Here is an 11,909-nt window from a genome sequence, read left to right as displayed (position 1 = left end):
GTGTATCCATGTGAATGGGGGTGTGTATGTGTGGGTCTGTGTGTGTCTGTGTGTTTGTGTGACTGCAGGTGAGGCCACCCACCAGAGACACCATGTCCAGAAGGCCTCTCTAAAATGGCCAACTCTCCCATGGGACAGGCTCCTCTGGCTCCTTCCTATTAGCAAAGCAGTGTGAACTGTCCCCCTGGAAGATGGCCAGAGACAGGAAGGGGCAGGAGGGGAAGTAAAAACCTCACATACCAAGGACTCCTCAGGAAGTTGGGTTTTTAAATTTATTCCAAAGATCTGAGGGAGAAAATGGGATCTACTTGGAAGGTCCCCAGGAGCTCAGGTCGGGGGTGGGCCGTTGACATAGCGCAGGACGAGGTGTAAGGACCCAGGGAGCCGTGGAGGGGGATACGGAGGCCCCCCGGGAGGTGGCAGGAGACAGGCCACCCCGAGCAAGAACAAAAGCAGCAGAAAAAGGAGGGTGCGGTGGGTCCGGCGGGGCTGGGCCTCTCTCGCCAAAACTCCTTCCTCCTTAGGGTCCTCAGAACCCAGAGGGATCTGCACAGTCCCATCTCGGGGGCTCTGCTGATTCTGGTCCCGAGTGTGAAAAGAAGACCGAGGGGGACCCCGTGGCCGGACAGACCACACCTGCTGCAAGAAACACAGGAACTGTAAATCTGGAAAGGGGTCAGATCATGTTGCCCCTTCCCCAGCCTAGCTCCTCGGAATCTCTCTAGGAAGCAGCCCCCTATGCTCCCCCCTCAGCCTGGCTCTGGAGATCTGAGACTCTGGAGGGAAAGGCCATCTAGGTGAGCCCTCCCCCCCCCTGCAGGATCAGAGACAGCAGGGAGACAGAGAGGGGGGCTCAACTCAAGAGAGCAGCCCTCTGCCCTTCTCCCCCTAAATCTCTAGTGATATTTTGATTTTCTTTTTCCTGGAAGTCTCTCCTCTTTTCTCTCCCTCAGTGTGGGTCTCTATGTCTGTCTCTCTCTTTTACCCCCTCTTCTTTCCTCCTCATTCTCCACCACCCCAAAACTGCATGGGACACATGGGAAGGGCCAGACAAAGGCACAGACTAAGTATCAGAGAGGAAGAGAGAAAAGAAAGTTTGAGACAGACACAGAGAGTTGGGGAATCAAAATGGTAGGGTGCAAGGCTCATAGGAAGGACAGATGGGGCAGCTAGGTGGCTCAGTGGATAGAGTACCGGTCCTGGAGTCAGGAGGACCTGAGTTCAAATCCGGCCTCAGACACTTAATAATTACCTAGCTGTGTGGCCTTGGGCAAGCCGCTTAACCCCATTGCCTTGCAAAAAATAAAAATAAAAAATAGGAAGGACGGATAGATAAGGCACCACAGGAGGATTATGGGAGAGACAAAGGTCTCCCTGGGGAGGGACAGGAAGCTGAGAGGGGCATCAGAGAGGCTGGTGGAGGCTGTTCTCTCTCCGTAGGGCTGTCCAAACTGAGCTGTCCTGGAGTTGGGACCCCTCCAGCCCTGTTCCCCAACCTGAGATACTGTGTGTGCCCCTGTCCCAGCTCTCACTCACCGCCAAGGGCTCAGCTCGTCCACACACTTCACAGGGGGACCCCGGTGTCCAGACTCTCCTGTTCCTGAGAGCACCCAGCCACCCCACATCCCCAGTGGGGTCCCATTCCAGCTCGGCTACGGGACCTTCCAGTGGGGAACCGCCCCAGTCACTCCCAATTTCAACCCTTGGGCCACACCCAGAACCATCTGAGTCAGTGTCCAAATCTGGATCCCGGATCAAGGAAGGGTCCTCAAACACCTAGAAGCAGAGGTCATGGGAAGGTGTCAAGGGTCAGAGGGGCTGGGGGAATCGCGGGTGGCTCTAGGTAGAAGTCTCAGTGGCAAGGGGAACCATAGGGCCAGGGTCAGAGATCTCAGTGGGTTGCATTTGGAAAGGCTATGATCAAAAGACTTCAAAACAAAACTCAGAGAGTAGAGGTTAAAGGGCGGTCAGAGATCACGGCTGACTGAAGAGGGGCATCCGAGCACTGAGAGGTCCATACCAGGCTGTAGGCGATCAGTCTGCCATGATGGTGTCCGAGATGCCAGCGGGGGGTTGGGGCCAGCCTGCCCTCCTCAAGGGTGGCCCTGTTCCAGGCTTCCCTCCTCCACATCAGACCCTCCCTGGACACCCGCAGCCTTCCACCTGTTCAGCTGCTGGCTGCTCATTAACCAGGAAGGCCTAGGGGGAGCCCAGACAATGGGGGCCAATCCTTCCCCCAGCAGAGAATCAGTCCCCCCATCCTGAGAGATCCCAGCTCCTCCATGTGAATCCACACCTCCAGGACAGGCCTGGCCCATCATCTCAGGCACCAAGGATTGGGGACCCCCTGCCTTCTCTCCCTCCCCGGGAGCCCAATTCCCGGGTAGCCGGGTCTCCAACTCTTCCTATGAGGATCCAGGGATGAAGCAAAGCCCCTAAGTCAACTCTCAAAGGTCTAGGTCCCATCCCAGACACCCTCAAAGTTTGGGGGAATCCACCTGTGGACCCATGGAAACAGGTTCAACTGGGCCAGCTGCAGGTCCCCTCCAAGGCCTCTGAGGGCAGAGCCCAGATCCACCATCCTCCCTTCCTCCCCCAGACCAATTCTGTAAGTTTTCCAAGACTCCTTCCCAGCCTCTCCCCCACGTCTTCGCACCTGAAAGCCCACCTGCCCATCTCCTCGTCTCCCTTCCCACCATACCTGGAGCTGCCGAGTCAGACTGGGCCAGCAGTGGCTCCCAGCAGGGGCCAAGGTCCAGGTATCTGCTGCTGGGAGCAGGAAGGCTCGGGGCGTCCGGGTCTAGGAGGGGCCTCCAGGGCCTGGCAGGGAGGGGGGAAGAAGAGGCTTCTGGAGGCATGGTGTTAAAGGGGGAAATAAATGAGATTCTGGGTGCCAGCGCCCCAAGGGACAGGTGGGGGAGCCCCCAATCACAATTACAGTCCTAGAGAACGGGGCCTGAAGAAAATGGGCCATTTCTTGCCAGTTACTGCCCGTCCCAAACCCCCGGGAACCAAGCATCCTATTCGCCAGCTTTCTATCCTCAAAGGAAAAGGATTGGTCCCTTCTGAGGGCTCTCTGGAGTCTCACCGGGGACTGGGGGGGGGGTGTCTCCTCAGGGAGGCCTGAGCCCTTGCCCTTCCCCTCCCTCCAACTGGGGTGGAGCCAGCACCCAGGAAACCTGATGCCCAGCTCAGGTGACACTTGGGCAACGTTAACCCCTTCATTCCTGAAGCCTGGCCTTCCCTCTGGCCTCTGGCGGTCCTCTTCCTGCAGACACCCAAGCACCTGGGTCCCTCCCCCAACCAGTGACCTGGTGTCTGCCCCCTCCTCAGTGACCTGGTGTCTACCCCTCCGCCACAGCCAGTGCCCAGATCTGCCCTTCCAAGCCATTGCCTCCTTCCTCAGGGACCAGGAGTCTGCACTCCCCAGGCTATTCCTTCTTCCTCAGTGACCGTCCCCCAGTCCTGTCTCCTTCCTGTGACTGGAGGACTACTCCCCCTCGCCTCTCCCTACTTTGGCCCCCATCTGGGCCCTCCCCGGCATCTGTTCGGCGCCCCCTCCCCAGCCGCACTGCTGCCCTCTACAGGTCACCACCTCTGTCCCAGCCCCTGTGCCAACCCCCAAAGAATCTCAAAGCCCGAGGTAACTGTAGTTTATTCCTGGACCGGGATGGGAGCGGGCAGGCGGAATGGGCTCCCCACAGGCTCCCCAAATCCTTTCTGCGGCCTCAGACCCGGGAGTCTCCAGGCCGGCAGAGTCGCAGGATGAATTGGCTTCTTGGTGCTTGGAGATCCCTGGTTTTACTTGGTTCGTGGCGATTTCTTGCTCAGCAAGAGGCTAGTCCGGAGCACTCGGGGGACCCTTCGAATAGTCAAGGAGACGCGCGTGCCCCGGGCCAGCAGGGCCCCCGGCCGGGCGGAGGGGCAGGCCGAGGCGTTGGCCACGGGGGTCTCAGCCAGGGAGTCCATCGGGGTGGGCCGGATCCCGTGGAGGAGCCGCGTGTACGCTTCCCCTCGGAGGACCAGGAGGCTTCGGGGCTCCAGCAGCAGCGAGAACTCGGGGTGCAGCTGGGGCTGGAGAGCACAAAGGAGAAGGGGAGGATGGGGAGCTGCGGGGCGCCGGGGGTCCCGGGGCGCTTCAGGGGCCCCAGCCCTCACCTGCTCCTCTCGTGGGTCCTTCTCCAGCGCCGGTCCTCGGGGCGGGTACAGGTCCAGCACGGTGTGGGAGCCCAGACTGATGGTGCTGACCGTCGGGTAGTAGAGGGGGCCGTCCTCATGGGGCTGGGGAGGGGACCCAGAGACATCTCAGTCCCCGCGGGGAAGGGGCACTGAGAGCACCCTCCGGGGAGCACCCGCAAAGGGACCATCTGGGGCTATCAGGGCATGTGGGCATCCCCCTTTTGTTCCGAAGGCTGCACACAGCCCCGGGCAGTCTCCCTTGGGGCACTCTCCGTTTGGGCAAGGCCTCAGCATCTCCTGCCAGCCCAGCCCGGGCCTCCTGTCTGCATCTTCTTGGCTCCCACCCCTCTCCAGCCTTCACCATTACTCTCCAGTTCTGCCCCTTAAGATTCTGAACTGCCAGTGTCCTCTCTGGTCGGAATCAGACGTTGTTCCCCTTTCCCCTGCCCACTCTTTAGCTGCCCTTCACCCAGGTGGCCCCTCAGAGACAGACAGAGTTGAGTTCAAATCCTGCTGCAGAAGATTACTAGCTGTGTGATCCTGGGCAAGTCACTTCACTGCTCTGTGCCTCAGTTTCCCCATCTGTAAACAAGGGCTCATAAGAGCTCCTCCCTAGCCAGGTTTTTGTGAGAACTGAAGGAGTTACTTCATAAAAAGGGCTGCTTTTCACAGGCCTTGCTTTGGAGAAGTTGGCATCCCACTGGCTCAGTGGGTTCTCTCCAGGCTTTCTTCCTTGGCACCAGTCGCAGACCTATCAGTCTTCTCCCCATTTCTGGCAGCTTCACATTCCCACTGTTCCTTTCAGCCTATGAATGCGGCCCTATCTCCCCCAGCCTAAAAGACCCTCCCCAAACTCTGGAGCCCTTCCTCTCCCCCCAACTGCATTCCCTACCACTGACTCCCCTAGTGACCTGACTTTCCACACCCAGCCCCAGCCCTCTCCTGGAAGTTGCCTAATCATCCCATCCCTTTTTAACTAAGCTCTTTGGTCTTTCTGTTGAGCCTCCTCCCAGAACCTTGCCTGAACAGAGACGCTCCAGAGACATCCGTGGTCCTGCTCCTTCTCCTCCCGTTACCCCCCCTACATGGGAGTCATCAAGATTTTCTTCTCTTCCTTTCCCTAGGGAATTTTATTCCTCCCCAGGGCTGGAATCAACTCAGCATAGATGAGCCCCAGATATACAGCCCATCTGACCTCAATCCTTCCCGGATAAGGCAGCCCCCCGGGGGGTGTCCAGAGAGCCAAGGTCTGAGGTACAGGGGTAGAGAGCCATATTTTGCAGGGCTCTGACTTCCCAAGATGCCCTCTCTGGGAGTATAGTGGCTGGATGTGAGGTTACACGCCCATATTCAGGGACTCTGACTTACCATGATGCCCTCTCCTGGCCGGTATTCATTTACCAGCACATGATTAGCTTGGGCACCCCCGAACAGGCCGAGACTAGAGACTGTGTCCACCCATCGCTGGAGCCACCGAGGCAGCTGCTCAGGTACCATTCCCTTTGGGTGGGGGAGCCCACCTGGGGAGGATCAAGGCAGAGGGAGAAGAGGGAAGTGACCTGTCATTCTCAGGAAGGAAGGGAACTCTCTTCTGATCCTAGGGACTAGAAAGAAGGCCTCCGGGCTAGGCCCCAGTATCTTGGGAGGATCGAGATCTAGAGCCAGGGATACCCACCCTCTCCCTCCAGATCCCACCTGTGGGTGTGTGTTCATGGTGGAGGGTCAGGGGAGCACTCACCCCAGTTCTGTAATTTCCGCCCAGAAAGCTGTGTCCATTTGGGCTTTGGAGCCTCATACACCTAACAGGGGTGATCAGAGCGTGACCCTGGGACACTGGACGGCCCCTGGAGTCGTCCTATGACCACAGCATGACCCCAATGCAATCCATGGACAATTAGGCATTTTGCAAGGTGCCAGAGATACAAACTGTCCCTGCCCTCAAGGAGGGTAAGTAGAGATACTAATGTGAGGAGAAGCGAAGAGAAGACTAACTGGCAGGGGGACAGGAAAGGCTTCCCTCAGGAAACAGTGGGTGAACAGTCTTGTAGTTATGAATAAATGCTTGTGGAAGGAAGGAGGGAGGGGGGAACCCTAACAGAGTGACATGAAAGGGAACAGCCTGTACAAAGCACAGAGGTGGAAGATGGATTTCCACATTCAAGGAACAGCAAAGAGACCAGGAAAGTTTCCCCAGGAGCTGAACTGTAGGAGTTTGGAGGCAGGAATCAGCTTCACCTGTTGGAGCAGTTGGGACTCTTCTTGCTCAGAGATGAAATCTGGGACATAGTAGATGATGGGTGGAACCTGGGTGTGGGAAGGGGAGAGAGAGAGAGATAGAGAGATGGAGGTGAGGGTGATCTCTGCACCCTAACAAGTCCCCCTTCTCAGGCTCATCCCTCACCTGCTCTACCCTGAAGGGCTCCAGGGAAGGTATCACAGCATCTGGCTCTGCCATTGCTGTTGGGGGGAGGCAGAAACATGGGTCACTTATGCTCCCCTCCATTCCCTTCTCAGCTTCCCCCACCACCACCCATGACCTTCAAACACTGCCCCCATGCTGCCCCAGGCCAAACCCCTTCTCCACTCCCTCCCAAACATCATGGATCAACCCCTTCTTCACCCATAACCCTCAGCCCCATTCCAAGACCCTTCTCCAACATTATTACCAAGACCAGCCCATTCTTCCCGATCCCCAGTTCCCTTCTCCTGCCCAGATCAACTCCCCCACCCATTCTCAGTGCCCTCAAACCATCCCCTCCCCCAAGCCTCTGGCTCAATTCTTCCTTCCCCCACCCCCATCCCTTTCATCCTCCTCCAAGTAGTCTGGACCGACCCATCTCAACCCGGTCAGCCCTCTCCCCATTCTGGGCGCCCCCACCCCAACCCCCAGCCCCCTCCCCATTCTTGGCGTCCCCACCCCAACCCCCAGCCCCCCACCCCATTCTTGGCATCCCCACCCCAGCCCCCAGCCCCCTCCCCATTCTGGTCGCCCCCACCCCAGCCCCCAGCCCCCCACCCCATTCTGGGCGCCCCCACCCCAGCCCCCAGCCCCCTCCCCATTCTTGGCGTCCCCACCCCAACCCCCAGCCCCCCACCCCATTCTGGGCGCCCCCACCCCAACCCCCAGCCCCCCACCCCATTCTGGGCGCCCCCACCCCAGCCCCCAGCCCCCTCCCCATTCTTGGCGTCCCCACCCCAACCCCCAGCCCCCCACCCCATTCTGGGCGCCCCCACCCCAACCCCCAGCCCCCCACCCCATTCTGGGCGCCCCCACCCCAGCCCCCTCATCTTCCTCTAAAGGACTCTGGACCAACCTATTCTTCTCCACCGGAGCCCAATCCATCCCAGGACCAGCTCCTGCCCCCGGCCCCCTCGCCCCCCACTTCCCCGCCCCCCTCCCCACTTTCCTGGACCAGCCTACTCCTCCCCTCCCCCCACCTCGGACCCACTCAATTTCCCTTTTCCCCGCCCCCTCCGGACCAAACCATTCCCGGCTTACCCCGCCCATCCTGGATCAAACCATTCTTCGCCTCCCCCCCTTGGGTCAAACCATTCCCCTCCCTTCCTGAAGCAAACCGCTCCTCGCCACCACCCCCTTCCCAGGCCAAACCATTCGTCGACATACACCCCTCATTCCACTAAGTCCACTCCCCAATCCTGGCCCAACCCATTCCCCTTCCTCCTCCCCTAAGTTCATTTCCACTGTTCCCTGATCGTAAGCCATCTCCCGGCCTCCATCCCTCTTGGGTCTTACCCTCAGCCGGCCAGCGGCTCGGCCTGGTTCGGTCCTAAACCTCGGTTCTATCTTCACCCCTCGTGTTGCTCTATCAATGGTCTCGACCACGGCCTTCACGACTTCCGGACTCTGAGACCGACGCCTGTTCTTTCCTACGGCCCCATTTCTTGTCCAATCATCGATCTGGAGACTCCCAGGACCCGCCCCCTGCCCCCGCCTTCTCTACTTTCCCACCCAAAGAAAGGTGTTCCTGAGAATCTGACCAATAGAAAGTGAAGGAGGCGGGGGTTCGTCTTATAATTGTCCAATCCTAGGAGACCCAAACACTGCCCTCTCTCGTCCTTCTCTTCTGTCAGTAAATTGGAAGAACACGGAGGCGGGCTTTATTCAGATCTGGACCAATCCTCATACTTGCACCTCTCAGCTAACACCTCCCCTCCCCTCTCTTCACGTGTCGGTGTTTCAATCTCAAGGACCAATGAGAAAGCGTTAAGGTCTGAAAGACCAGACACATCATTTACGTCACGTCACGTGGCTGTAACTGGGCTTTCCAGGTCCTCAGTATCCAAATGCAAGTGCCTTCAGTTTCCCCAGCTGCAAAATGGGGATCCTAGAACTTCTGCTACCTTATTATGAGGATAAAATGAAAGTATTAAAGGTTGTACAAATAAAAATCCTTGGCAAGCCAGATGATGGCATCAATATCTTCATAGTCATCTTTCTCATATGTCATTTTTTTTTAGGTTTTTGCAAGGCAATGGGGTAAAGTGGCTTGCCCAAGGCCACACAGCTAGGTCATTATCAAGTGTCTGAGATCGAATTTGAACCCAGGTACTCCTGACTCCAGGGCCGGTGCTCTATCCACTGAGCCCCCTAGCCGCCTCCTCTCATGTTATTTTTGACGGAGTTTCAAGAGAAACGTTGCTGGAACGAATAACCCATTCTGTTGTTATTCTCTCCTGTTTTTTATTTTAAGACTGGATAAAGTGCCTAGCTTCACATTTGGATACAAGGGAAAGCATCTATGGGTGAACTCCGGGAAAAGACAGTCAGCAAACGTTAACCCCCTACTATGTGCCAGATACTTTATTTCATTTGTTTAAAATTAAAAAACGGTGGAAGAAACTGAAGCAAATAGAGGCTAAAATGACTTGCCTAGAGTCACCCAGCTAATGAATGTCTGAGACTGTATTTAGAATTTGGACCATCCTCACCCCAGGCCTACCATCCAGCAACCCCATGTGGTAGGGGGTCAGATTATGAAGGACTCTGGATACCAAACAGAGTTTTTGTGTTCGATACTGGAGATGATAAGAGATAGTGGAGTTTTCTGAGTAAATAAATTTATATGAGTAAATTTATTTAAAATAAAATTATATAAAGTAAATATATTTATATTATTTAAATTAAATTTAAATAAATTTTTAGAAAAATCACTTTAGATATGATTTCTCTGTTATCACATTCAACTGAGATCAATGTATACCATGGAACCAATGTAAAGACTAACAGACTGCCTTCTGTGGGGGGGGGGGAGGGAAGCAAGAATGGGGAAAAAATTGTAAAACTCAAAATAAATAAAATCTTTAAAAAAAAAAAGAAAAATAATTTCAGTGACTGAATGGAGGGTGAACTAGAGTCAGGGGAGATTTGAGGTGGACAGACCCACCAACAGCTATTGCCATAGTCCAGGTCTGAGGTGATGCACATCTACACCAGCATGAGGTGATGAGGATCAACATCAGAGAAAGAGCCAGTCCTAGACAAATGTTGCAAAAGTGAACAAGAGATATTGCCAAGGTGAAATCAGCAGGCCTTGGCACCACATTAAATACAATGGGAGACAGTGAAGAGTACAGGATGATCCCTTCAGCTCTGAGCCTGGAGTGTGGCCCTTTATAATAATAAGGAAGGGGGTGGGAAAAGATAATGAGCTCTGTTTTGGATATGTTGCATTTAGAATATCTGCTAGACATTCAGTTCTAGGCAGTTGGAGCTGGGTCAGCAGAGAGACTGGTGCAGGAAAGGTAGATTTGAGAGTCCATCATCAAAGAAATAGTCATTTAAATCTGTGGTGCGATTGTCAAATAGAGAGAAGAGGACTCAAGACAGAGTGGTGGAGATATAGATGAAGAAAGAGCCAGTGGGGCACTTAGGTGGCGCAGTGGATAAAGCACCAGCCCTGGAGTCAGGAGTACCTGGGTTCAAATCTGGTCTCAGACACTTAATAATTACCTGGCTGTGTGGCCTTGGGCAAGCCACTTAACCCCGTTTGCCTTGCAAAAACCTAAAAAAAAGAAAGAAAAAAAAAGCCAGTAAAGGAGACAGAGGACTGGGCAGACAAGATGTATTAAGTTAAGCGCTTACTTGTCTAGGCACTGTACTATAAAATAAGGTAAAAAAAAAAAAATCCTTGTGCTAAAGAAATTTAGCATCTAATGGGTGAGACAACAACTATGCACAGGCAAGAGGGAAGGCAGATTGCAGAAGATGGGATTTAGCTGAGTTGAGCCTTGAAGGAACCCAGGAGACATAGTGGGTAAAGAGGTTTGACAATCGAAGTGTCAGGAACAGCAAAACAATGTAAAATTACAAGACAGTGTTATGTTACAGTTGAAAGATGGAGGATTATGTTGAAAGAGTAGACCAATATGCATGAGTATTCCCCATGGTTGCCCAGTGGATAGAGCACCACGCCTGGAGGCAGTGAGACCTGAATTTAAATCCAGCCTCAGATATTCAGAAGCTTGCATGGCCCCAGCCAAGTTACAGAACCTCTGTCTGTCTCAGGCTCCTCATCTGGAAAATGGAAATAATAATGGCATCTTCTTCCCAGGAAGGGCTGCCATAAGGATGAAATAAAATAATATAAAGAACTTTGCAAATCTTAAAACAAAAATATAGAATTGTAAACAAGTGTAAAAATACTACGATAAAAATATAAATAAAAGATGTTATAAAAATATAAAATAAGCATAAAATCTAAAAATATTATAAAATAATCTACAGATAAAATGTAAGTAAATCTGCAAATAAAGTATAAAATATTAAAATGTCATAAAATATAAAGAAAATAATATATAGATAAAATATAAAATAAAAATAAACTATTAAAATGATACCAAAAATATAAAATGAACAATGTATAGCTAAAATATAAAATATTAAATGCTATTATAAAAGGTAAAATAATCTGTAGATAAAATATAAAATAAAATAATCTATTAAATGCTTTTATAAAATATATAAACAAAATATAGAAATAAAATATATAAAATGCCATTATAAAATATCAATAAATATAAAATATTACAAAATATAAGCATAAAATATAAAAATTCTATTATAAAAAATGTGAATATAAAAATGCTATAATAAACTATGAAATGAATAGAATACAATATAAAATGCTATTATAAAATAAAAAATAAATCTAATATACAGAGATAAATATACATACTATTATAAAAATATTTAAAACTTATGAAAATCTAAAAAACCTATTATCATTATCATGATTAATGTATCAATGTTGTGTTTGGGTGCCTGTGGGCAGCAGTTTTTTCTGTGCTAATACTCTAGTTTCAGTACAATTTATTTATTGCATTCTCAAAAATAGTTTGGTGTCTCTATTTGTGACTTGGGGGTTTGTCATCTGTTAATCTATGAAGGTTAGTGAGCATCTGGTTTCTAATTCTGGCCACAGAGTAATTTCTTTCTAGGTATTCAGTAGATGCTAAATATTTGTACCTTGAGGGCATATGGGATACAATTTCTATTGCAACAGTACACCTGGGCTCTTGAAAGATCAACGTTTTATAATTTGTGGTGATGAAAACCTGATTCTTAATACTGTCCTCTATCTCTGTGTCTGTATGAAAACCTACAAGATTCAGCCATTTGTTCTTTGTGAACAGGCAGCGCAAAGAGGGCCTTTTGATTCAACTCTTGTATCTTTACCCTTTGGGGAAGCTAGGTGGTATCATAGTGCAAA

At 51.9% G+C, this 11,909-nt stretch overlaps 2 protein-coding genes across 8 annotated transcripts; both read right to left on the bottom strand.

Annotated features, from left to right (window-relative positions):
- Positions 1–213: 213 nt before the first annotated feature.
- On the bottom strand, positions 214–3,553 carry SYNE4 (spectrin repeat containing nuclear envelope family member 4). Of its 3 annotated transcripts, none has more exons than XM_074218829.1 (4): positions 2,702–3,553; positions 2,021–2,199; positions 1,537–1,776; positions 214–636 (listed from the first exon to the last, which is right to left on the bottom strand). In XM_074218829.1, the coding sequence occupies exons 2-4, from the start codon at positions 2,129–2,131 to the stop codon at positions 328–330; spliced, it is 660 nt and encodes a 219-aa protein (XP_074074930.1). In that variant the 5' UTR covers positions 2,132–2,199; positions 2,702–3,553; the 3' UTR covers positions 214–327. The 3 variants fall into 3 exon arrangements, with proteins under 3 accessions (XP_074074930.1, XP_074074929.1, XP_074074928.1); XM_074218828.1 differs by having other exon boundaries at positions 216–639; positions 2,021–2,230; XM_074218827.1 differs by having other exon boundaries at positions 216–639.
- Positions 3,554–3,638: 85 nt separating this feature from the next.
- Positions 3,639–8,103, bottom strand: ALKBH6 (alkB homolog 6). Of its 5 annotated transcripts, none has more exons than XM_074218821.1 (7): positions 7,934–8,098; positions 6,581–6,636; positions 6,415–6,483; positions 5,918–5,978; positions 5,548–5,699; positions 4,159–4,281; positions 3,639–4,074 (listed from the first exon to the last, which is right to left on the bottom strand). In XM_074218821.1, the coding sequence occupies exons 2-7, from the start codon at positions 6,632–6,634 to the stop codon at positions 3,802–3,804; spliced, it is 732 nt and encodes a 243-aa protein (XP_074074922.1). In that variant the 5' UTR covers positions 6,635–6,636; positions 7,934–8,098; the 3' UTR covers positions 3,639–3,801. The 5 variants fall into 5 exon arrangements, with proteins under 5 accessions (XP_074074922.1, XP_074074923.1, XP_074074927.1 ...); XM_074218822.1 differs by lacking the exon at positions 7,934–8,098 and adding an exon at positions 7,494–7,547; XM_074218826.1 differs by lacking the exon at positions 6,581–6,636 and having other exon boundaries at positions 7,934–8,089.
- Between the last annotated feature and the right edge of the window lie 3,806 nt (positions 8,104–11,909).

The sequence above is a fragment of the Macrotis lagotis genome, chromosome 1 (genome assembly GCF_037893015.1).
Source record: "Macrotis lagotis isolate mMagLag1 chromosome 1, bilby.v1.9.chrom.fasta, whole genome shotgun sequence".
Taxonomy (NCBI): Eukaryota; Metazoa; Chordata; class Mammalia; order Peramelemorphia; family Peramelidae; genus Macrotis; species Macrotis lagotis.
The sequence above is the reverse complement of the archived record's forward strand: the minus strand, read 5'-3'. Positions and strand labels throughout refer to the sequence as shown.